Below are 25,129 nucleotides of genomic sequence, written 5' to 3'. Positions count from 1 at the left end.
TTTTATTTTATTATTGTAGCAGCAGTAAGATAATATATTTATTGTTTAAGTCTGTCTACCTGCCAGTCGAAATTCAGGGCTGATTCATCAAGGTTATCTGCAGACACACTGACTGCGTTCATGCGCTCAGCACTTAGAGCATCTGTCTTATTGCCATACTGATCAATCACCTCAACATCTACAAAAAGGAAGAGAAAACTAGGGTTAAATAACTAAAACTGAGAACTTTGGGACAGGGAGGTGTCGATGGTGAATCACCATGTTTACTAATGATTCATTATGATACAAGCATGTAACAGTTGATCATTTTAAACTTGGTTTTGGTAAAGCAAATCCATTAATTAATTCAACTCATCCCAGAAAACAAAACAAATAGAATAGGGGTGCCAAACTAATTTTAGGTAGCAGGCCATAATACACTCTGTCCAATTTGATGTAGCCAGACTGTGTGTGTGTGTGTGTGTGTGTGTGTGTGTGTGTGTGTGTGTTTGGGGGGGGGGGGGGGGGGGGAACACAACTCTATAATTTGCAATATTTAATTGCACAACCCTGCACAACGATAATGAACATATGAAAACACAACTGAATTAATAAAAAAACTAATACATTTTACAAAAAGCAATAATTTTGTAAATATTTGGTAAGAAAAAATTCTTGACAACTGCTCATCGTTTGCCCAGATCTCGTTTACTGCTCTATTTTGGCCCCAATATCAAAGACCTTTCTTTTCTCAAAATCTTTTATTAAAATAAAGCTTTATAAAACAAGTTTTCATTAATAATAGAGAAAATCATAAAAAATAAAAATAAAAAAAAACTATTATTCTTTATCTCCCCTGGCCAACAGACCATATGTTCGACACCCCTACAATAGAAATCTGGGAAACACTGGATAAAATGTGTCTGTAATACAGTTTAACCATTTAACAATTATTTGCAGTCTGGCGAAAACCTGTCAGATGTTGCAGTCCTGAAATTCTAGTAAACAGCCAAAAACTCTTTAGAACATACATTAGCATCTCCAAGGAAATCTGCTAGATCACCATTTGGCTTGCTAGTGACCCAAACGGTTTACATCATATTCTAGCTAAACTGAAAGATACAGTATTATTGAGGATCCATATAGATAATTGCAATAATTCCAATTAATTTTTTTCTTAAAAAAATAATTGTATAAAATATAAAATGACTATTCTATAGGCTATTCAGGAGTCATTGAAAACAAGTGTTTTTTCTGGGATACCCAAAAATCTTTATTGAAGGTCATTTTGTAGTGAAATTCTTTATTTTATTTATTTATTTATTTTTTGAATGAAACAACTAAGTGATCCTGAGGTGAATAACTGATCCATTTGAATCTAAAATTGCATAAAACGATGATTAACGCATCCAAGACAAAAATGATGCGCATCGAATGATTATGCACTACCTATAACACAAGAGCTTAATTTATTAATTAAATAATCAGTTATAAATCTGGAATTTGGATGACTATGATAAATCTTACATATATTTCCAGATAGAGTCTCTCCCATCATGACAGTTGTCTCAATCAGAACAACCCTCAAGCGTTCAGGCTCATCTGGCCGTGGGCTAGAAAACACAAACACAATGTATTTTTGGAAATACTATGACATAGCTGAAAGCTATGGAAAGAAATTCCTTGATTTCAGTCATCAGTCTTACACAATGGTAAAGGATGTATCAACCGTTTGCTGATCCTGAAAAGCCACCTGATAAAATTGTTCTCCATGTACATTTGTGGGGACAGACACACATGGTAGTCTTCCCTTCACCAATTCTGCAGCTTTAACATCTGCAGCCCAGTTCACCTACAAGCGTACAAGGATATTTAAACCATTTCATCAATTTCTTTACCGCTCTTATACTTATTCATGAAGAAAAGCATAGAAACACTCAAACACATACCTTTATGTTATTGACAAGTTTGTGTGTTAAAGCCACCTGCCTGCCCCCCTCATCATAGAGTTTAAAGCACAGACTCCCGAGTGCGTCACCTGCCGTCCAGTTAATACGCTCCTTATTCTGAATTACCATCACATCAGCCGAATCATCCTCCTTTCTGTAGACCTCTATACGGAAAACACGGGTGCTTGGCAAAACACGAACTGTTCTCTCAACACAAGCCACAGACTTCTGATTCTGTAAATATATACGCGGACAAACTAATTAATATCTGCAGAGATTTAACTTTAGAACTAACCACATACAGTGCCATCCGCTAATATCAGCACCCTTGGGAAATATGAGCAAAGAAGATTGAACAGTTTTGACCCCCCCTCACAAACTGAAATGAATTGATAGGAGTGCTACAGATAAATAAATAAATAAATTTTTTTAAAACCCTGCCATGTTTGTGTTTTAACCACTGTTCCCCCCCCCCCCCCACCAAATAATCGAAGGGTTGAAATATAGACATTTTTTCACAACCTATTTTGCTCATATTTAACAAAAAGGTACCAAATATTAGTAGAAGGCATTGTGAATAAATAGCTACAAGCTGTCATTTTGTAACCCACAAATTGCATATACTATTGGCGGTTTTTTTAATATAAAAATCAGTTGGAAAATTTTTTTTTTTTAATTAATTAATTTATTTATTTTTTTTACAGGGGAACGAGTGGCATCAGAATAGACCAAGTTTGAACACTGGTACAGTCACACCAATTTAAAGCAACTGTGGGGCTGAAGAATAATAAATTAATACAAGTCAACCATCATCCTTTTCCTTTTAGTACTTTATCTAGAAACATTCTTGAATGGCTGGCGATTTGTGCTTCTCACTTATAAAGATTTGGAATACAGAAAATATAGAATAACACAAATATGATTAGATTTGCTTATATTATATATAAATATACACACATACATATATATATATACACACACACACAAAAGTCTTACAGGAATGCCAAATTTTGCTGTGAGGGTACGCTCTGTTGTGACGTTCTTCAGCTGTATTGGTTTTGCTAGCAGACAACCACTTCCGGTATTACTGCAGTCAACCGTGTCAGCAGGCAAATCAGAAGTTCCAAATAACTGCACAAACACACAAAAAATAGATTTAAGGATTTTATGTATGCTGTGGTTCCACTTCAGGGACAAAAACTTTTACAAGTTAAGATAACAAATATGCCTTTATTTACCTTCCCTGGTTTATTTGCTACAAACACAGAATAACGCAAGCACTAAAATCCCTGAATCAAATACAGTAAAACTCTGTTGTACGAGCAAACAGATATAAATTTGACCCTATTTCACGAGCAAATTTCAAAGGCACGAGCAAACCCGCGCTGCTGGTTCCCCGCTTTCGGCGGAGGGAAGCATCAGTCGCTTAGTTGATGACGTATCACTCGGTCGCTCTCGTTGTTCAGTGCAGGAAAAACATAACTTTTTTTTTTTAGCGTTCTGTTTTTTTATTTTCACTAGAAATCTTGAAAAATGTCTCCCAAAATTGACCTACGAGCAATTTTCAGGAACGAATTATGCTCGTCCAACAGGGTTTTACTGTACTCGACAAACATTTTCTATAAACCCTATGACTATGATAAGAGTAATTGTAACAATAACGTGAAATTTTATTTGTAATAATATTCCTTTGAAACAATTTTACTTCAAGGCATAAAACTCTACAAAGCTTTGGTTGCTAAGCAACAAATTGAGAAAGGTAGGGGTATTCCTTGAGTTTTCTTAGTCTTAAGTCTAGAATAATGAAACAATTTAAAGTATTGAGATTTCATTTTACAATGGTTTAGAATATCATGTTTGGTGAGTGTGTATGCTTAGACAGGATGTTACCTGGCAGCGGACAATAAGTTTGGAATGCGTTGTGATATTCTGGAACTCATCATGAACTTCTACTCTGAATTGTGCTGGTGTACCATTCTCTATGCAAACTTCTTCTTTTGGCGTCACCAGCAGCTGATGCGGGGGGCCTTGTGAACACAGAAGAACATCACGAGATCTTACTTGAACAACTTTTTACGAAAGAATCTTTATATTAAGAGTGTACAATAAAACATCTTAATTGTGGCTTGAAACTACATATACATAAAAGTTTGATGCTTGCACTTTGTGAATGTGATATTTACAAGGACAATCTCTTTTGAAATCCAAATTACTTAGAAAAAAAAATAGAACATTTCTTATTTTAAAATAGGTACCATCTTAGGAAACGATCCGATGATCCATGAATGACTGAGCACTCGAGAACTTTGATAATGGATTTGGACTGTAATTCATATCAACAGTCTACTACAATTGCTCAGAATCCCAGGTTGCATTAACAGTTATGCATTTGAGCACCCATCACTGCACAGCCATGATGGAACCGTAATGAATGGACATTCGGTGCCACCCAGATGAGGATGGGTTCCCTTTTGAGTTTGGTTCCTCTCAAGGTTAATCTCAGGGAGTTTTTCTTTGTCACTGTCACCACTTGTTTGCTCATTAGGGACAAACTAACAATTATAAGGAACAAACTTAAAGGGACGAGAACTATACTATACTAGAGCTTTTATACAACTTTATTAGCGCGGTATACCTGTAAAGCTGCTCCGAGAAAATGTCCATTGTTAAACACGCTATTGAATATATTATAATATCAGGAGTGGAGCACATTTCTATAGTTGAGCACATACTATACATCATCCATGGTTTCATTGTTTTTATTTAGCATTTCACTTTGTGTGTGTGTGTGTGTGTGTGTGTGTGTGTACTTACCTGGACGAACGCTAATCTGGAAAGACTGGCAGTCTGGGGTGAGGCCTGTGATCTTTACCTTTACAGTGTGTATCTGTCAATAGTATGTAGATTAAATATCAACACAAACCCACCATTTAAATTCAGTGGTACCTGATAATAAATCTGCATGCTAATAATACTTTATGTTCAGTTTAGAAATGATGTCAATCTAATCAACTCGGATAAATAAGCACACACTGACCTTGTCTTGATGGTTGGTAAGTGTACCCATGGCACTCAGGTCTTGTATGTTGAAGGTAGCTCCATTTATTGTTGTCTGTTCATAGCTCAGGTTCAGTGAACTTGTGTGTTTATTATTGAGAAAGGAAAGAAATACTGATCTAATGAATCATGGGTTCTTGAACCACAAAACTCATTAAGTTACAAACTATCTTTGTAGAGAATGATTTTCTGCCCCCTACCTGCACTCCAGCTGGGGATTGACGCCGGAAGGCGGCTGAGTTGGATGATTGAATTCATCTGTAAATTGCAGAGGCAACACGAAGGGCACCCCTACCTGAACAGGTGACGGAACGAAGCCCACTGAAAAAGTAGCTGCAGTGCTCTCTGAAAGTAGAAACGGACACATTCTGAGCGTTGAATCCCAAATCTGCTTGATATGCGATTGTTAAAATAAATGACAATTATTCATATGCACAGAAACACTTAAAATAATTGTTACCTTTAATACCGAAGTTGAGGGTAAAATTAGGCAGTTGTCTTCCAGCCCACTCGCTCGTCGGAGAATCGCCATCACTCTGTATAGCCTGCATCTGAAGTGTGTATGACCCCAGCTTATTAAGATTTTCTGAACACACAAAAACACAAATGAGATCCAGCTAAAAGCAAAACGAGTAAAAACAGGTCATTTCTTTTAGGAAAAGTACAAATGGGCTCTAAATGACACCCAGATTAATCTTCCAGATCTTTTCTTTGCTTTATCGGCTATGCGTATTTTCACTTCCATAGCTTGCGTTTCTTTAGCACCGCTTCATATTGGATTATTCTTTTTAACACCACATGCAGTCTACATGTGAAACACACAAGCTCAAAACAAGAGTTGACATTAATTTAGGGCTCTTAATGGGTTAAACAATTCATTTAACAATCTTCAGCCACATGCTTTAGTATTTTTGGTCAAATAAAAAATAAATAAATAAAATTAATAAAAATAAAAAAAACAGGTCTGTTCAAACACATGATGTCGTATTTCTAACTGACCGACCTTCAGATCGAAATGAAAGCTGAAATTCTGATTTATTTCCATAAATTATTATTATTCAAATAACTTTTCAGTCCTCAAACCCAAATATCTTCAGATGTTTCAATACTTTGGAAGAAATGCACTGTCTCACATCCTGCATTTAGTTAATTTTAAGTACATCTGAGAACAATGTAGGTTTAAAACAAAGGATGTCATTGTAAGCGATACCTTCCATTTGTTTTAAAAGGTATTAAATGCTACAAATTATATGGCAGTTACATTATAATCATAAGCTACACCAGTGTTTAACCATACAGGTTGGTCAACCCTGTTACTAAAGGTGTATGTGTGTAAATTCTGATGGCGTAATTCGGTCTTTACCCATTTTTCTGAACCAGTACCCCCACTTCGAGTGCACACCAGTGTGAGAGTTGGTTTTAATATCCCCGTTAGGAGCTGAGAGAAAAGAACAGAATAAATAAGAACAGAAAAACACAGCAACACATATTACTAAAATATCGAATACGCTAATTTACATAATTATAATAATAGAAATCATTATAAATCCACTCACAGTGCCAGATCACCTTGAGGTCGATCTGTAATTTCTTGGAATTTGCATTTTGAATCGGCAACCGTGACATCGTCTCCCCTTTTTTATTCAAAATCTCAACCTGGATTGGACCTGATATTGGAAAAGGGAAACATGTTACAAAAACATAACCACACTAAATTATGGTTCTTAGAAGCTAAGAATCGTAACGGCAAAGTACACTGCGTACATCGCCAAAGGTTAGTGGGCACCTGACCATCTCACCCACTGTGTGATTTTGAACAGCATATTTTAGATTTAGTCCCTATTTGCTGTTATAACAAGCTCTATTCTTCTGGGAAGGCTTTTCACTAGATTCTTTTGTAAATCTGGCATTAGTAAAGTCAGTCACTAATGTCAGTTGAGGAGATCTGGAGTGCTGTCTGTTTTCCAATTCATCCCAGAGGCATTAAGTATGGTTCTGGTCAAGGTTGTGTGCAGGCCATTCTAGTTGTTCCACACCGAACTTGGCAAACCATGTAGGTCGTGTATACAGATTGGTCATGCAAGAGCATATTTGGACCGATTAATTTATTTCCAAAAGAAATGGACCAGTCTACAGAATTCAAGACATTCTCTACAACTGTAGCCTTCCAACTCTGGGTCAACACTTTGGGGATGAAAAAAAACCATATGGGGTAATGATTTAGGTGTTTAAATGTAAAACTTTGGTGTGTATGTGCGCACCCATGTGAGTCCCAGCTGGTTTAACAGCTTTCTCAGTCCATGGGTTTCCCTCGGGCCAAACAATTCTCAACTTATCAGGAAGTCTGAGGAAAAACAAATGATTGGCATTATTAAAGCTTGGATTTCCACATGTTTATGCTTTTACTGCATGACAAATGAATGCTGCATTTTGTAAGAAAATTAAAAAAAGTTATTGCAAAACTGATCTCATTGTAGGAGGAAACGGCAGATTAAATTAAGGTTTTATGCACTTGTACATAGTGCAAATACACTCAGCACTCAACAGAACATTTCAAACAGGAACACCTGTACACCTGCTCATTCAAGCGTTTCTCCATTCAGCCAATCATGTGACCACAGCACAATGCATAAAATCATACAAATACAGGTCAAGAGCAGTAATGTTCACATCATAATGTGATCTTTCTGAAATCAACCGTGGCATGGTTGGCCACACGATTGCTACAAATTGTGCCAGTATTCAAAAAATGGATTGCGACAATTACAATAAGTGCCACATAGTAATTGGATGTCCTTTACACAATCCCAGTAAAAAAATAACCACCAACATGCAAAAGATAAATGGTAAAGTTTCTTACCTGTCCAGTTCATTCTCAATGCTTTCTTTGATGTCAGAATCTGTAGCCTGCCTGTCGATCTTAGCAATAGGAATGATCTTCTTCTCATTGCACAACTCCTTAGGTTCCTACAGACACGTGTTCAGGGTTACGCTCGAGACATTGCAAGTGATGCTGCTCTCAGGCGGCATAATGATACCACAGTATATTTTGTCCCAATAAAAAGCTGAGTATTTATTTCTGTTTTGAGAAATAACACTTTGTCTAATAAGACTACAGCCTTATAGTTGGGGAAAGGAAAGAGCGACAAACAGAGAAAAGACGGGTAGAAGTAAACCAGCCTCCGAACCCTTACAATAAATATTCACAATACAATGATTACGGTCTGATAACATATATTTAAAAAGTACTTGCACAGTATAATCCAATTTTTTTGAAAAACAAATTAATGTTAATGGTTTTATTTATTTTCCCTGATCATTTTATGAATGGATTTATTTTTATACTAAAGTATTAAAGTATGGATTGTCTAACCATTCAGATTGTTATTCACTGTTTCTGCAAAAAATTTTATCACTGGTCAAGGCTAAAAATGTGATCATTTTTACTGTGATTTTTTTTTTTTTGGTGATTAATTAATGTTGGCATGTGGGCTCTTAGAGTAAGCTTGATTTCGTGGGTATTCACAATGACAACCGAAATGATTGATCGACCAATAGATAGACACGTGATACTGAAACCAACAAGATTCCAGTGAAAAATCCAAGTCAACATAGAAGTGCCTACACAAGCTTTTGGAATGACCCAGCCTATCTAAAGGAAGAGTGAAATAATAAAAAAGAAATAAATAAATTTTTTGCTAAACTGGTACACTCATGCTGTGTTACAAGATATTAATGCTTTATCAACATATAAGGTACCGTATTTTCCGGACTATAAGCCGCTACTTTTTTCCCCACGCTTTGAACCCTACGGCTTAAACAACGAAGTGGCTGATTTATGGATTTTTCCCGGTTTCACAAACTGCAAGCCAAAAAACTGTAACCATAACATTAGACCAATTAAATTGCCAAACGGATTCAGGTGAACCAATGAAACTCTTTATATTAAATCAGATGCGCTTCCACTGAATCGGGCCGCACCACATCATAAATATGGATGAAGTTTGAGCTGCCGCTCACTCGGACTGTCTACAGGAAATGCGAATCATTTGTCACGCTGAAAACTACCGGGCATGAAAAAACGGACTTCACCTGTGTTCTGAGCTGCACGGCATCGGAAGAAAAGCTTCACCGATGGTGATTTTTAAACGCACGACGATGCGAAAAGAAAAACTCCCGAGGGAAATTGTTGTGAAAGGAAGGAGGAAGACAGTGAACAATGACTTTCTTGGTAGGCTACTGTTTAGATACAAGCCATGTAGCAGGCACTGTCTTTCATTAAAACCTGTGTAAAGTTCATAAGTTTCAATATAGACAGGCTTATAGACAGGTGCGGCTTATTTATGTCCAAAATAAAAATCTTTGTAAAATTCAGTGGGTGCGGCTTATATTTGGGTGCGCTTTATAGTCCGGAAATTACAGTAAAAGGTTACTTTGGTTAAAATCTCTGTTTAAAATTGTTGCATTTTATTGCTTGCTTTCTCAAAAACCAAAACAATATATTTATAATATATATATATTAATTCAAATGCAAATTGATTTCAATGATATTAGGAGACATTTTGAACTGTTAACTGACCATGATTATGCCTTTAATTGTAATTATTTAACAACTTCTCTTACCAGTGCAATTTGGACATGCCCCCCAGTGGCAAAGACATCATCTTCATAGTCCCCATAGAGCAGAAAATGAACCACTGTACCATATAGAATAGGCTGAGTTTTTATTGTCTTCACCTAGGAACAAGGAACTGGTCAATAAAGTTATACCAATGCTATATTAACAAACAGTGTTTATGAAGCAGCATATGCCGAATAAATGCTGATTCAGTAAATTTGTGCTATTCTAGTTCATGGCTGGAACCTAATGTGGTCGTTTGCTGTTGGGGTTTGTTTTATTGTGCTTTCTGGCGATACTTTTATGCGCACCATGGTTATTGTGAACTTAAATAAGTTATAGGAAATCAGAGATACCTCAAAAATACTTAAACCAGCCAATGAGTTCCCATTTTGTTCCCTTCTTTTGCAAGGTCAGGTAGGGCTGATTTGAATATGCAACTGTTCCAAATCAAGTAAACATTTAGTGCATCCACATAGAGACACGCGAACATTTTATTTAAACGTAAAAATTTTAAATGACCTAATCGCTAATCTCGTTCATCGATTCCAATCGCCCGTTTCCATTTTTCATTATCTGTAGCACATCCATGCTTTTATCAATGTTTACTTTAACTCCTTACCTGCTGTCCAGTTTTGTAGGTTTTACCATCCCACACAATGGCTTTGTACTTAGCCCATGGTGACTGCAGGCGTTTAGGCTGCACATCTGTGCGTATTATTGTACCTTGGAAACCAAGGAACTTCACCTATAATCCATAGGAACACAGCACACATGCCCAAGTCCAGAAATTAAGTAATAAAACGGTTGAAAACATGAGGTCCTAGCATTCATTCAGTGTCTTTATGGAGTATTAAAGGATAAAGGCAAACACCCTCATACCTGTTTATCGAATTTTTCATGGCACTCTTTCAACCAATTTGTGAACTCGCGGTTGATCTTCACTCTTTGCTCCTGTAAGAAAGACAATGGCATCATTAACAAAAATATAATAATTAAAAGTTGCATTTCATTTGAAGTAAAAAAGGTAAATGATCTTCCACATAACATTCATAGTGTTATGTATGTAGCTGACAATGTTTGAGGGGGAAAATTAAATAAATCCAGCTTTACTTTCCAAACTCTTAGGCAATATGCTTGTTTAATGCTTGTTTGAAATAATAAAGAATTACTGATTAAAAAAAATGTCCGCATTAGGTTTCAGACAAAAGCCCTTTATGGGATTGTAGTAAAACCAATGGATATACAAAATAGTATAAATTGTACAAATATTGTAGGGTGCCCACCCAATGGCCCAACGACAGAATCCACTGGTGTGGGTGAAGGTATGCTGCGTGTTAGTCTTTCTCGCGCTGCTGTAAAAGATTACTAGAATGGATTGCACTTTGTAACACGAGTCCATTTATTTATTTTTTTTTACCTCTAATCTGACTCCAATTTAAAATAAAAGATTTAACTTTAATATCTCTAATTCAAGCTGAGCACCTTATTGGCGGTATTTGTTCTTTCATTTTAATAGATTATTCTAAACATTGTCTTTTCAAATAATCATTCAGTATGGACCTGGAGTCGCTTAGAGCCTTGTGCTTGGCTAATGATACCTGCTCACAGGGGCACATTGGTCAGTCCGAATCTTAGTCAGATGATAGAACGGTAAACTAATATTCTTTAAGTAGGCCGCTCAATGCTTGCTCATTCGTAAAAAAATATTGATTTAGTTACTTGGTCATAACTTGCTACGGTCAGTAAAAGTCAAAAATCAGAATGTCCCAGACATTGTGCTCTATGCTCCATCTGTTAATGAGCTTTCAGTCTGTACTATCCTGGTCATAGATTTGCGGGAACACCAGGCTACACAATCAACTAGATATAAATTAATCAAGAATTTGACAATTATTTGCTGAGCAATAATCAATAAACAAATGTCACATCTAAAAACAAATAAAAGAAGAAATTTACACAATATGATCAACATAAAACCAAATATTTTAGAAATGCAGTTTACACAAGAATTGTTAAAGAGTCACTGTATCTGGCACACAGAGAGACTGTGTGGGAAGTTCTGACTACAGAATGTTTTGCCAAATTTCCGTAAATACCCAAAACATCATAAAACACTCGTAACTCGTAAATTAAAATTTTACCCATTTTTAACCATTTACCCATTTTTAGGGACAGAAATTAACCTAATAAACAAAGGTCACATAGCGTAAAACCAACACCTATTAAGGATCTTCTCAGGGGCAACCCTTATGTCAGCAGGACAGAACCTCCCCAAACCTGAAGTCTGTTCTACTGATATGGGACTGGGATCATATTTCCAATCACACTGAAACCTATAAAATGATATCAAATATGTGGAGGTAAAATGCAATTATTACATTATGCAAGTAAAGTAGCTTGAATTCCGGAAACTTCTAAGTCACATTTCCATGACCCGGCCATCTCCCCAGGAGGGGAAGAGGGGGCTCAAGGATGGGTAAACGGGACAGCTGAACAGATGGCTTTCTCTCCTCAGATGAAAAAGATCCTCTTCTCAGATTAGAAAGTTTATTGTTTTGTAGCCTGGCAGTTTTAGGGGTCTGGGATCATGAAGGGATCAGACCATACTCAGTCAACTGAAATAGGGCTGCAACTAACGCTTCTTTTTATCATCAATTAAATGGACGATTAATTGGATGATACATTTTTCCGATTAGTCAGGTAAAAAAAAAAAAAAGTAATCAGATGTTTTGCTTATTATAACAATACCGTAATTCAGGGTATTCATAAAAAAGTGTGCTTAAAAATATTAAAATAATAAATGCTAAATCCACATATCGAGTTTAACTCTCTTTAATTTAGACATTTAAAAAGTTTATAGTGGCTGCTTGTTGAAGTGCATGGGGAATTCCTCCTTTGAACAAATTCACTCCTGCTGGGGTTTCCTTCTGTAAAATAAAAAAAACCCTGGGTAAACCTTTATTTGAATTGTATTTTGCACATATACATACATATATATATACATATATATATATATATATATATATATATATATAAAAAAAAAGATTCAATTAAAAAAATTATTTTATATATAAATATATAGTTCAGTTGAAAAGATACGCATCTAGAATATATTATTTTAATTTTGTATAATTAAAATGATATATGCATAAATTTTATTTAAAAACATTGAAAACAAGCATTTGAACATAGCAAAGCCACAGTAAATCACATTTGAAAACAGATAAGTTACTGTTGTAGTAGACAAATGCTATATAAAGATAATGGAAAAACGCAGCAAACTAACCGGTTTAATAAAAAAAAAAAAAAAAAAAAAAAAAAAGGGAAAATATATACATTGGTGTACAAATGCATAAGCATTCGCTGAAAACCACAACAGTGACTAAAAATCTAATCGTTTACTGCTGCTGTTATTTGCTGCTTTTAGATTTAGTGTTTGTTCACACCGGTTTAATTGAATCAATCACTATGACTATACAATAGCACTTCATTACACTATACCATTTTTACATGATGACGATTATACAGACTTACCGTGCTGATGTTTCACCTTCATCCGTGACTCCAGAGTTTTCTTTTCATGTGCATCACTGTGGTACTTCCATGCCACACGAGCTCCGCTTTGCATAACTTCCAGGTAGTTTTCTTTGTAGCGTTTAATATAAACTGCTCCCTTGCCTTGGATGAATTAGAACACACACTTCTCCTTGCTACCAGTAGACCTGTACTGTCCGTCATTTTCACACGTGGCTGTGTTATCTTACCGTCATGCTAACCCGTAACGTGAGCAGCCCAACTAATCGAGATCGGCATTCGTCGACATCGAATTTTATTATTGAATATTATCGATTTTATCTATTAGTTGTTGCACCCCCAAAAGGAAACAAAGAATCTTGTGTATAGTTGTACTTTACCTGGCCATTGAGAACTCTTGTAAAGATGGTCTCTTTATCGCGTAGCTGTAACTCCAGATCCATAAATGTCAGTTTGTTGGTGCTGACTTGAAAACGATCATTAGTGAAGAGGACACCTGAGATCCTATTATAACATTCTAATGGGAGTGAACTGCCCTTCTTGGGTCTTGCACACCAATCAAACCTAAAACAAACAATAGTATACATTATAACTTACATCATAGTAACTTACTCACTTAAGACAAATTAAAGATACAAAACCATTCATAATGAGTAAAGGAATGCGTTTCCCCTGAGAGGTTTTACATATAAATATTTACATTTACAGACCTGCCAACCCCAAAAAGTAAAATCACGTGTTAAAATCACTCCAGATTCATACAGTATTGTTGACGGGACAGGGTCGTTTCGTACGCTTCGTTCAAAATATTCTAAGAATCAAGTTAAATCTCATTTTAAAGCCAGTTCTGAATTAAATCATTAAACCAGTAATAATACTAAGGCACAAGAATTAGCAAAAATGCTCAATGTATTAAGGTTTGCAGGCCTGATTTTATTTTAATAGTATTAAACAAAATGTAGTAAATGTCATTACTCATTAACAGAAGAATAAGGAATTAATCGTCCGTTCCAAAAGCATTCAAAGATGGGTCTTTTGCCTCGGCCCTCAGCATGTGAAACAAAACAGTCTTCATCAATATCTGGAGGTAAAAGACATGTGGAAGCAAAGGCATGGGTTGTTAGTAGATCAAATATTAAACAATGTATTCAAACTGCCAGCCACACACCCTAAAAATTGACTTTGGATGTAGGAAAATTGACCGTGTTTCTTCTTAACAATGACATGATTAAATAACCCACAATCAGCTTGGCAACCTCGTGGCATTTTCTCATCAGATTCATCAAGTAGTCACCTGGAACGGTTTCCAGTTCACAGGTGTGCCTTGTCAAGAGTTAATTTGTGGCATTTCTTGCCTTCTTAATGTGCTTTAGACTATCAGTTGTCTTGTGCAGAGGAAAGGGTGAGTTAAAAGTCAATAGCCCGATTAGTTCTACTACTACTTTACAAATCCATATTGTGGCAAGGAATAGTTAAGTAAAGAGAAAAACAGACCATCATTATTTAAAAAAAATAAAATGAAGGTCAGTTAATCCAGAAAATCACAATAACTTAAAATGCATTCCCAATTGCAATCTCCAAAACCATCAAATTAAGACCAAGAGCTACCTCTGCTGCAGAGGACAAATGAATTAGAATTACCAACATAAGAAACTGCTAATTTACATATATTCTTCTCAGAGTTCAGGTGACAGACATACATCCACTGTTCAGAGTAGACCGTGTGAGTCAGGCCTTCATGGTTGAATTGCCAAAACCATAACTTCAGAAAAACAAACAGAAGAGACTTTCTTGGGCAAAAAACAAAAAAAACAAACAAGGAATAGAGCAGTGAAAAACTGTCATTTGGTCTGATGAATACAAATTTGAAATGTTTGCCCACGTCTTTGTTAGAAATAAACAGTTAACAGTTCCTGAATGTGCAAATCCTACTGTGAACCATGGAGGAGGAGTTGTGTTGGTGCTTTGCTGGTCACATGGTTGCTCATTTTGTTAAAAGTGAGGGCACACTTAACCAGCACGGCTTCCACTACATTTTGCAGCAGCATACCATCTGGTTTGCACTTAGAGGGACCATCATTTGCTTTCCTACAGGAAGACTCCAAACACACCTTTAGGTTATGTAAAAGCTATCTGTTCAAGAAAGGGAATGATTGAGTAATAGATCAGATGTCCCAGCCTTTACAATTACCCCATCTAAATCCAAGTGAGATGGTTTGGGAGGAGTTGGAGAGTAAAGGAAAAGCAACCAACAAAAACCTCTGGGAACTCCTCAAGACTGTTGGAAAACCAGAGCCAAACACGTGTGAAAGGTATAAAATATAGAACATATTTGAGCTTACTTAACATGCTTTTGTTTACCAAACAATTCCATGTTCTTTTATAGTTTGGATGTCCTTAGTGTTAACATTGAGGGGGTGGGGGGAACAAAAAAAGTAATACAGTAATACAAAATAGAGGTATGTTTACAACCATGGAAATATACCTGGTGTTGCTGCATATGGGTCCTCTGGATAGGTTTCCCTATCATAGAGGAATGGATGATATCGAAGGAGTCCCTCTACTTTGGCATCTCCTTCTTTGCTGGCTTTAAACTCAAACTCTGCCACAGTGGAGTTTATATACAGAGTTTGCATGTCATCATCAATCTCTTTTAGATTAAGAAACCTTGGCAATCGAGGAGATCGGTCATTTAGACAGATCTGTGGGAAAGAGGGGGGGAAAAAAATCCTGGTCTTATTATTTAGTTAACTGTTATTCAATGAATTAAGCTTTAAGTAAATATTGAAGTACAGGAATACTAAAATTCAATTTGATGAATTTTATGACCATGTCTGCTATAGCAGGCACGTTTGAAAAAACATTTTTAAAAAACATGCATTTTATTTCATTGATGTATCATTTTATCTAGTTATTTTTTTATAATAAAAATGTACAGTCTGTCATAGTTAGAGGAGGGGAAAAAAAATCCTGATAAATATTACGCAGGTTTCATTAAACAATAAAACGTGTGTGGTGGCGGCGGGGGTGCGGACGAGAGTCGGTTTGTGAATGGATCATGTTGGTGATCTAGAAAGGAGAAAAGAGCCTTATAGGAGAAAGATGCTGAACTGAATGTGTGTATTATTTAAGATTTACATACCTGGATGTCAATGTTGGACATATTTTCAGAAGTTCGTGCATCTCTCATGTTATTTCCATGTATGCCATGAACATAGTAATGATAGATATGCCTTAAATTGAAAAAGAAAAGAAAAAATTTAATTGGAATCGACGGTACGAATCAGGGGCATGTAGGTGTTCGTTCTCGAATACTCACGCCAGCTCTCTGGTCCATGAGATGAAATCCTGTTTTAGGTAGGCCACATGTTCTGGCTGGACTGCAGTTATGACTATAGTTGTAAAACTGTTCTTGCCGGACTCTTCCAGAACCAGAGATTGCAGGAAACGCTCTTCTTCCAATCTGATATGAGAGTCATCTCCTGGCTGTGCATTATTGTGTAAAAAAGAGGTGTAAGATAAGTAATTAAAATCACAAATGCATTCAGCTTAGACATCATTACATTACATCACATCATTTACCTTTCTATTCCGAATAACGCCGGAATAGATTTCTTTGTTGTTTTTCTCCTTCTGCTCAAAGTCATCTTTGGACAGTACAAACTCGTGTACATCTGGAGAGCCAACTGGCTTGCTTATAATCTATATTAAGCAAAAGATAAATGTAGAAAACAGTCATGTCCACCGACATTTTTCAGTTGGCACAGATAAAATTACACCGTATTGCATTTGGGAAAAAACATGAAGGGTTTGAAATGATCAAACCTGTTTTACATAAATTATAGATCAAAAACAAATATTAAAAGTAGGAATTAAACATTTTTATGAACAATGATTGAGGGTCCTATATGTACAGTATCTCACAAAACTGAGTACATCCCTCACATCTTTGAGGATTTAAAAATTAGAATGGTTGCTTTTCACAAAGAGTTCTTTGCCAGGAGTTGCCATGTTGAGCATCCAGTGGCCAGTATGAGAGAATTGTACTCAAAGCACCAAATTCTAACTGCCCTTATATATATGATACACAAATTTGTATGGTCCTGTCAAGCAGAGAACAAAAACAGGAACATGATGAATGATGTGGCTTTGCATGGTTAAGCGACGTACAGCTGATATTACTTAGAGTGTAATCACTTTGGTTGCCAGATATTAGACAATAATGGCTGTATGTTGAGTTATTTTCAGAGGACAGTAAATCTATACAAGCTGCACATTGACTATAAAATATATCCACGTTTCATTTCTATAGTATTGTCCCTTGAGAAAAAATACGTTGCTAAAATGTGAGGGGTTTACTCACTTTTGTGAAATACAGTAAGGGATAATTCGCAGCTCTGTGCGGTAAGACTCGCGGCGGTGGTCTGTGTGTTTACATCAACACGGAATGGTGTAAGAACTCTGTTCTTGCTTCCACCTACTGCTCACCGCTGTTGGAGTTTATGGTTCGGATATGTAGACTTTTTTTTTTTTTATAAGCCAGGAATTTACCACCGCTATTGTGCTCAGAGTGTACATTCCATCTAGTGCTAATGCTAAGGAAGCGCTCAGCATACTCTACAGGACCATTAGCGAACTAAAAAAAACACACACCCTGACGGATTGTTTATTGTCACCAGAGATTTCAACCATGCATTTCTCAAGACTGTGCTCCATAAATTTCACCAGAATGTGGACCTTGCAACCAGAGGAGAAAACACGCTGGATGTTGTTTACAGAAACATCCCAGGCGCATAGCGAGCGAAGCACCCACCCTCGGTTACTCAGACAACATCTCTGTTATGCTGATCCCAGCATACAGACCACTCAATAGGCGTTCAGCTCGAAAGCAGGTGAAAACCTGGCCAGCAGGATCCATGTCTGCTCTCCAGGACTGCTTTGAATGCACTGACTGGGACATGTTCAGGAAAGCTGCAACCAATGGCAATTTCATCAACTTGGAGGAGTCAACAGTGACTAGCTACATCGGCAAGTGCATTGATGATGTGACCATCTCCAAGACCATCACCACACGCTTCAACCAGAAGCCGTTGATGACCGCTAAGGTGCGTGCACTGCTAAAATCAAGAGACTCCGCCTTCAGAGCAGGGGACAGGATGGCCTTAAAGACAGCAAGGGCCAAACTGTCCCACTAGAGAGGCAAAGCGCGCACACGCCAAGAAAATCCACAACCACTTCCAGGACAGCAGAGACACCAGCCACATGTGGCAGAGCATCCAGGCGATCACGAACTACAAGAAAACTTCATCTGCTTGTGACCGTGACTGCTCCCTCCCAGATGCGCTGAACAACTTCAAAAGCTGAAGTGAGGAAAACTCAGCTAGCAAAACAGCTAGCGGATGTCTTTACAGCTAGCTGATGCCTTTACCGACATCTTCAACATTTCTCTGAGCAGCGTCGTTGTTCCTACGTGCCTCAAGACGACAACCATCGTCCCCGTGCTGAAGAAGTCTACAGTCTCCTGCCTCAATGACTATCGTCCCATCGCACATACACTCATCGTGATTAAGTGCTTCGAGAGGCTCGTCATGAGGCACGTCAAGACCCAGCTTCCACCCTCACAGTCCAGATCGGAAACAGCATCTCCAGCACCACCACACTGAGCACTGGGGCCCCTCAGGGCTGTGTGCTAAGTCCACTGCTGTTCACTCTGCTGACTTATGACTGTGTAGCAATGCACAGCTCGAAACACATCAAGTTCGCCGATTAGCAAGAACGATGAGTCAGCATACAGAGAGAAGGTGCACCAGTTAACAGCCTAGTGTGGAGCCAACAACCTGTCTCTGAACATTGGCAAAACTAAAGAGATGGTTGTTGACTTCAGGAGAACACAGAGCAACCATTCTCCACTGATCATCAATCGATACTCCGTGGAGCTCGTCAGGAGCAACAAATTCCTTGGTGCTCATCTGGCAGAGAACTTCACTTGGTCGCTCAACACCAGCTCTATCACCAAGAAAGCCCAGCAGCGTCTCTACTTCCTGAGAAGGCTGAGGAAAGCCCATCCTCCCTCCCCCCATCCTGACCACGTTCTACAGAGTGACCATTGAGAGCATCCTGAGCAGCTGCATTCCTGCCTGGTTTGGGAACTGCACCGTCTCGGATCACAAGACCCTACAGAGGGTAGTGAGGACAGCTGAGATGATCATCGGAGTCTCTCTCCCCTCGATCACGGACATTCTTGCAAAGCCAACAGCATTGTGGACGACCCCACACACCCCTCACACACACACACACTCTTTACCCCCCTGCCATCAGGGAAGAGTACGGAAGCATTCGGGCTGCCACATACAGACTGTGCAACAGTTTCTCCCCTCAAGCCATCAGGCTCCTCAACACAGAACTGAACTGAAACTCACGCACACACACCCGACTGTGTGACTGATCTGTACAACCGGACTTAACACACACTTACTTCACACATCCATGTCTTCAGTACCACCCATATTATATAACACATACAAACTGTTTACATGCTGTTTTTGCGCATTCTTTTTGACTGCTACTAATCCTGTTTTGCACAAACCTTTTTGTTTATATTTTGTTAATTACATGTTCACTCCTGTACTCGGTTCTCTCCTACACACTGCACTGTGTAATATACAGCAGGTTTACTGGCGGCGCTATTTTGTGTATTTGTCCTACACTGTCTTGTGTTGTCTTTGCACTGTCTGTTTTGCACCTGGTTGCACTTTATGGGGCGAGGACACTTACTAGTCCTTATCTCTGTTTCCTGTTATGCAGCTTTATGTTGTAAATGCAGCACCAGGGTTCTGGAGTAACGTAGTCTCATTTCGCTGAGTCAGCTATATGACAATAAAATTAGACAATTGCCAAGAAAGACAATGTTAATTCCTTCTCTTACTTTTTATGTTGTGAGAAATAAAGAGAGAAAGAATCAAGTATGTCGGTGCCACAATTTACTAACAATGAAAGCTGTTTGTGGTAACGCCTTGTGTCATTTTTTTATTACATTTCTCAGTTCAACATTATCGTCTCCAGTTCATCCAAATCAATGTACCTCAACTCACTTACCAAAATTTCAATATTCACCGTAACAGTTAAATGACATGGAAAAATAACCAATTTAGATAAGTAGGGTCATTAGAAAATGTTTACAATAGCTGACTTATTCTGTGTGCAATGTTACCATGGCTACAGTTGTTTTAATTCATTTAGAAATGCTCATCAGCTTTATATAAGAGAGACAGAGTAATGCATGTGGTGTAGCACTTACCCGTACACACTGGCCTATATAAAACACAGCCTGTTTGCCTCCAACGCCAAAGTAGGAGATGTCACTATTCAGACTGCGAGGGACTGCACCGGGACGCACATATCTTAATTCATCACTATTAATAAATAAATAAATAAATAAATAATTTGCAAAACATTCAAGAAAATAGAGTATTTTATAAAAAACACCACAACACAGCAAGTAATATGGTACTTGCTATGACAGGTAACTGAGTATGTATTAAGACATCCATCTTACACAATTTATAATAATTATTAATAGAAATAAAAAAAAAATAAAAAAAAAGCGACAGCACCGATTATTACATACACTAGCCGAACAAAAGTTTGTGGACACCTGACTATAAGAGTCGTATGTGCTTTTTGAACGTCACATTCCACACTTAATCCCCATTTGCAGTTTATAATAAACCTCCACTCAGATGTTACACAATATTTTGGAGTGCTGCTGTGAAGATTTGTGCTTTTTCAGCCATAAGCATTAGTAAAGTCAGGTACTGATGTATAGTGAAGTGGCCTGGGGTGCGGCCCAATTCATCCCAAAGTTGACGTCTGAGATCTATAGCAGGCCACTCAAGATCTTTGACACCAATCCATGTAAACCATATCATCATCAAGCTGGCTTTGTACACTGGAGTACATGAGGAGAAAACTTTGTGCTACAGCCTTTAAAGACTTTACAATTGCATGCCTTCGGCTATGTGGCAACCGTTTGGGGAAGAACCACACGTAGTTAAAAAATAATAATAATCATGTTTTTCCAAAATAGTTGTCATTTTAGCTGAACATGTTAATTAATAATAAATAGATAGACAAAAAGCTCGGCTAGAACCCGTTAGTGTCATCAACATGATTACAAAAAGTATTCAAGTAATAAAACTGTGCTTTTCAGAGTACTGTTTACCTTCGAAACGTGCGGTCATCTCGGGTGAATTTGGAAAGGCGATAAACTGCCCAGTTATTTAACTCTTTAGAGGTCATTCCACGGCCATTATCCATCACTACTACTGCCGGCCCACCCTGAGACTCATCAAAATACTGACACAGAGACACATTGAAAAACAGAAAGCAAAAACAACAGTCAATGAAATCCAAGTTTAATGATTAGAGTCTTTTATTATTCCAAATAAACCTTTACCAATCTTATGTCGATGTTCCTATTTCCGGTGTTCTGCGAGGTTGCAGAAAGTGCGTTATCAATAAGCTCAGCAAAGGCGTAAGCTAAAGTATTGAGAAAACACACACACACACACACACACACACACACAATTAACAAACACATTCCATTAATACAGAAGAAGAAAAAAACGTTTAATTTCAAATGACAACAAAAAATTCGAATGCAATCAAATGCACAGGAAAAAGAGGGAATAATGTACTTACGTAGTGCCTTCTGTCCTTCGCTGGCGTAGTACTCGTACTGCCCGCTCTGCACAATGGTGTGGAAATGAGGAACGTACTTAATTCTTTCTTCAGTTGCCACAGCCAACTCCTGATCCACAGACTGTAGCAGGTGTAAAGTTTTCCCATCTGACAATTCGTCTAAAAAGTCAGAATAAATGAATGATTATTAAATTTCTTTTTACTTAGTTGCTCAAACATCCACATCAGCGACTAATCAACGGGTTTTAAATCATTAAGTCAAAGTAGCTATAGGACTAAATATACTCAAGATAGATTACAGTGGTGCTTTATATAAGGTACTTACAGACGAGGTACTTATATGCATTAAGATAAGATAAAAGATAAGATAAACCTTTATTCGTCCCACAGTGGGGAGATTTCGAAAAAATTTTACTGTTTATATGAAAATGTATTTTTCGTGAAGATCAAACATTGATGGTACCAAGTTTCAGAAAGATTCAAAAGTTATGATCTGATGGTTATTGCAGAATTGTTTCTCACCGTAAACATCTGAATCGATCTCCCGGCGATCGGTTGTTGTGATCACAAAACTTTCCTTTACTGAGATAGAAAATTCCTGAAATGAAAGTGGCACTAGTGTTAACATCTTTCAGTGGTCAACAGAGTTTTCTGTTTTCAGTTCTGGTGTCAAATAGTAGACTTTCATATAAAAAAAAAAAAAAAAATTTATCAAAAGGTATTTGAAAATTCTTATATAAACAACAACAACAACAACAACAAAAACATTCTAGTTGCTATAAAACATACAACCATACAAAAAGTATGGTTGCTACCGGAATATTAACATATACATGTGCATATATTACAGGAAACTGAAACACCAGATCATTATGAAAGTTTTTAGTAGAGCAAACGGCATCCCCATTACCATCAGCATGGAGGTCCTACATCCAAAGAGCTCTCTCTTTAAGAACCCCCCCCACCCCAAGTATTCCCCTCAACACTGCAGTAAGATTTACAATTTCCTGATAGTAACATGGTTCCTGAGTCTGGGCATAGCATTACTGATTCTTCACTACACTGAACAGTGGATACTTTGACTCAGCAGAGGTATTTCCCCTGCGGAACCTTTTACAGGTTCTAAGTGCACAGTTGTCCTACGGAAAAAACTTGAAACACATAAAATGTGCATTTTTGCTATCCGAGTGACTTATTTGTTGTTGCTCTTGTTGTATTCAGCATGGTGCTGCCAATAGTAGAACTAGAGTCAGCTTAAGGTCTTTCGTTCGATTTTAGAGCTGAAGTGAAGATAGCCCTTCCACTGTCCATGGATTGTCTCGGATTTCCTCCAGAGTCTCGGATTTTCTCCACTAATAGTAATGATGCAGGTAGGCAGTCTGGCTACTCTAAAGGGCCCAAATACATGTAAGTGTGATTGTGTGTGTTTAAGTAATGTCTATACAGGGTAAATGGTACTTTTTTCACCCCCACTGATGCGGAGTTTGTTTCTGGACCCACCACCACCCTGACCAAGAAGTCGTGGTTACTGGAGATAAATGAAAGTTCTTGCTCAGTGATTATGAAATACTGTTGACACCTATTACATCTGCCACGTCCAGAAAAGGTCACCTGAGAATCATCATTGTACAAGATGACGTGTTTGGAGGAAACGGAGACACAAATCGGACATTAGATCTAGATCTCGATCTCGAACGCTCCGATCTAGAAGATGAACTATAACTGTACAAAAGCGACAGACGCACGTTTGATGAAGTATTTCGTCTGTTGTAACGTGGCTCCAAATGTGCGACTTGTGACGTTTTGAATTAGACAACAAACCATGCAACTAGTTCAAAACTAATGGCACCCTTGCATCTCTCGAAATCTACAGCGATGCTGTTACAGGGCTGAAATTCATACCCTACTCACAGTAAACATTCTTTCCAAAAAACATGGAATTTGGTTATTAGTATCTTCATGTAACTACTTGGTTAGGTCCATGATGGAGCCAGGAAAACCATGCATGAAGATTTTCTGCCATTCTGGTGTATCTACATAACCATTCCACTTAATAATTTCTGGCTTATTGGATATTACTTTTGCTTTAGACCCTGATAACCAAAAAGACATTGGAAACATGTGGACATGATCTTGTTATGGTACATGGTAAAGGAATGGCCATAAAATAAAAGTTAAGTGAGTGGGACCTAATTACAGAAGACACATCCAAAACTTGAGAGTTTGTTAACTAGTTTAAGAGATGAGTAAAGTTTCTTAGGAGGAGAGGAACCACTTCAGCATGCAGCAAAAGTGGTAGTTGGTTGCCACCAAATGCAAAACACAACTAACGAGGTTTAAATGAAGCTAGCTAGCTAATTTAACTCCGACTACCGGAAATCCACCCACCTTGCGCACAGCACACAGGAACTGCTTGTAGTTCATACTGGTGACATTCAGCATCTTCTCCAAAGCTTCTTTATGTTGAGGGCGACAGTCAAACACCCAAACCACCCTGCTGCCATGAGAAGCTTCTTCTGGGGGATCTCCCGATGCCGATGCCGCCGCCGCCATGTTTCTATTCCGCTAAGGTTCACTTATCTGCTCCAAACGCCTTCGAATATACACATTTCCCCCTCAACCTGAACCAAATAGCTCACCTTTCCACATTCAGGAATGTTCTTCTAACTGCTATCTCTTACTACTTTGACATTTTATGGGTTTTAGCGTTCCAGCGCTCTGACCAATGTCCCAGGAGAGGAGCTTTTACACATACACACACATCTCCGTCCACGCTCTCGGGTTTTGTACCCGTGTTATCGTTCATGCTCCGGCTGGGTTGCCACATCCTCTCAAAAGACAGAGGAAAGAAAGTCGAGTAGGGTAAATGTTTTTACACAGTCTACAAACATTACTCTCACAAAGTAACAGTAACAAGAATAAATGCTATCTTGCATAACGTCGTTGTAATTCAACAAACTTGTAATAATGATCGGTGTTTTTATTACTACTGGCAACCATTGTGAAACGTTAGCGCGGTTCATTTTTGGCATACTATTCAAACACACTGCATCATCAGCATCATCATCATCGTCGTAATCATGATGGTCATTATTATTTTCCAGTTATGTTCAACCATGCAACTGTTGTAACAACGTTCTACTAGTTTGCATTTTATTCAAACATCATCATCATCATCATCATCATCGTCATCATTATTATTTGCCCCAAAAGTGAAAACAATTCAACTTTGACTTTGTAAGTACTGAATTCATGTAGTGAAAAGAACAATGGCTCCTATAAAAGGGCT

The 25,129-nt window shown here is 37.7% G+C and overlaps 1 protein-coding gene across 1 annotated transcript in view; it reads right to left on the bottom strand.

Annotated features, from left to right (window-relative positions):
* smchd1 (structural maintenance of chromosomes flexible hinge domain containing 1) overlaps positions 1–24,663 on the bottom strand; it is a 36,898-nt gene extending 12,235 nt beyond the window's left edge. Inside the window, exons 1-29 of the mRNA XM_083542111.1 lie at positions 24,229–24,663; positions 22,363–22,438; positions 21,841–21,999; positions 21,596–21,678; positions 21,362–21,495; positions 20,438–20,552; positions 16,723–16,842; positions 16,460–16,626; positions 16,283–16,373; positions 15,626–15,842; positions 14,116–14,221; positions 13,521–13,704; positions 10,486–10,557; positions 10,226–10,351; positions 9,609–9,722; positions 7,846–7,952; positions 7,247–7,329; positions 6,542–6,652; positions 6,349–6,423; positions 5,446–5,571; positions 5,186–5,330; positions 4,966–5,065; positions 4,743–4,815; positions 3,819–3,955; positions 2,925–3,059; positions 1,929–2,162; positions 1,686–1,831; positions 1,507–1,592; positions 60–178 (exon numbers count right to left, since the gene is read on the bottom strand). Coding sequence (XP_083398237.1) covers positions 60–178; positions 1,507–1,592; positions 1,686–1,831; positions 1,929–2,162; positions 2,925–3,059; positions 3,819–3,955; positions 4,743–4,815; positions 4,966–5,065; positions 5,186–5,330; positions 5,446–5,571; positions 6,349–6,423; positions 6,542–6,652; positions 7,247–7,329; positions 7,846–7,952; positions 9,609–9,722; positions 10,226–10,351; positions 10,486–10,557; positions 13,521–13,704; positions 14,116–14,221; positions 15,626–15,842; positions 16,283–16,373; positions 16,460–16,626; positions 16,723–16,842; positions 20,438–20,552; positions 21,362–21,495; positions 21,596–21,678; positions 21,841–21,999; positions 22,363–22,438; positions 24,229–24,393 — 3,606 coding nt within the window. The 5' untranslated portion in view covers positions 24,394–24,663. The remainder of the gene's footprint in view (positions 1–59; positions 179–1,506; positions 1,593–1,685; positions 1,832–1,928; positions 2,163–2,924; positions 3,060–3,818; positions 3,956–4,742; positions 4,816–4,965; positions 5,066–5,185; positions 5,331–5,445; positions 5,572–6,348; positions 6,424–6,541; positions 6,653–7,246; positions 7,330–7,845; positions 7,953–9,608; positions 9,723–10,225; positions 10,352–10,485; positions 10,558–13,520; positions 13,705–14,115; positions 14,222–15,625; positions 15,843–16,282; positions 16,374–16,459; positions 16,627–16,722; positions 16,843–20,437; positions 20,553–21,361; positions 21,496–21,595; positions 21,679–21,840; positions 22,000–22,362; positions 22,439–24,228) is intronic.
* Positions 24,664–25,129: the final 466 nt, after the last annotated feature.

The sequence above is a fragment of the Silurus aristotelis genome (genome assembly GCF_946808225.1).
Source record: "Silurus aristotelis genome assembly, chromosome: 5".
NCBI classification, from domain to species: Eukaryota; Metazoa; Chordata; class Actinopteri; order Siluriformes; family Siluridae; genus Silurus; species Silurus aristotelis.
The sequence above is the reverse complement of the archived record's forward strand: the minus strand, read 5'-3'. Positions and strand labels throughout refer to the sequence as shown.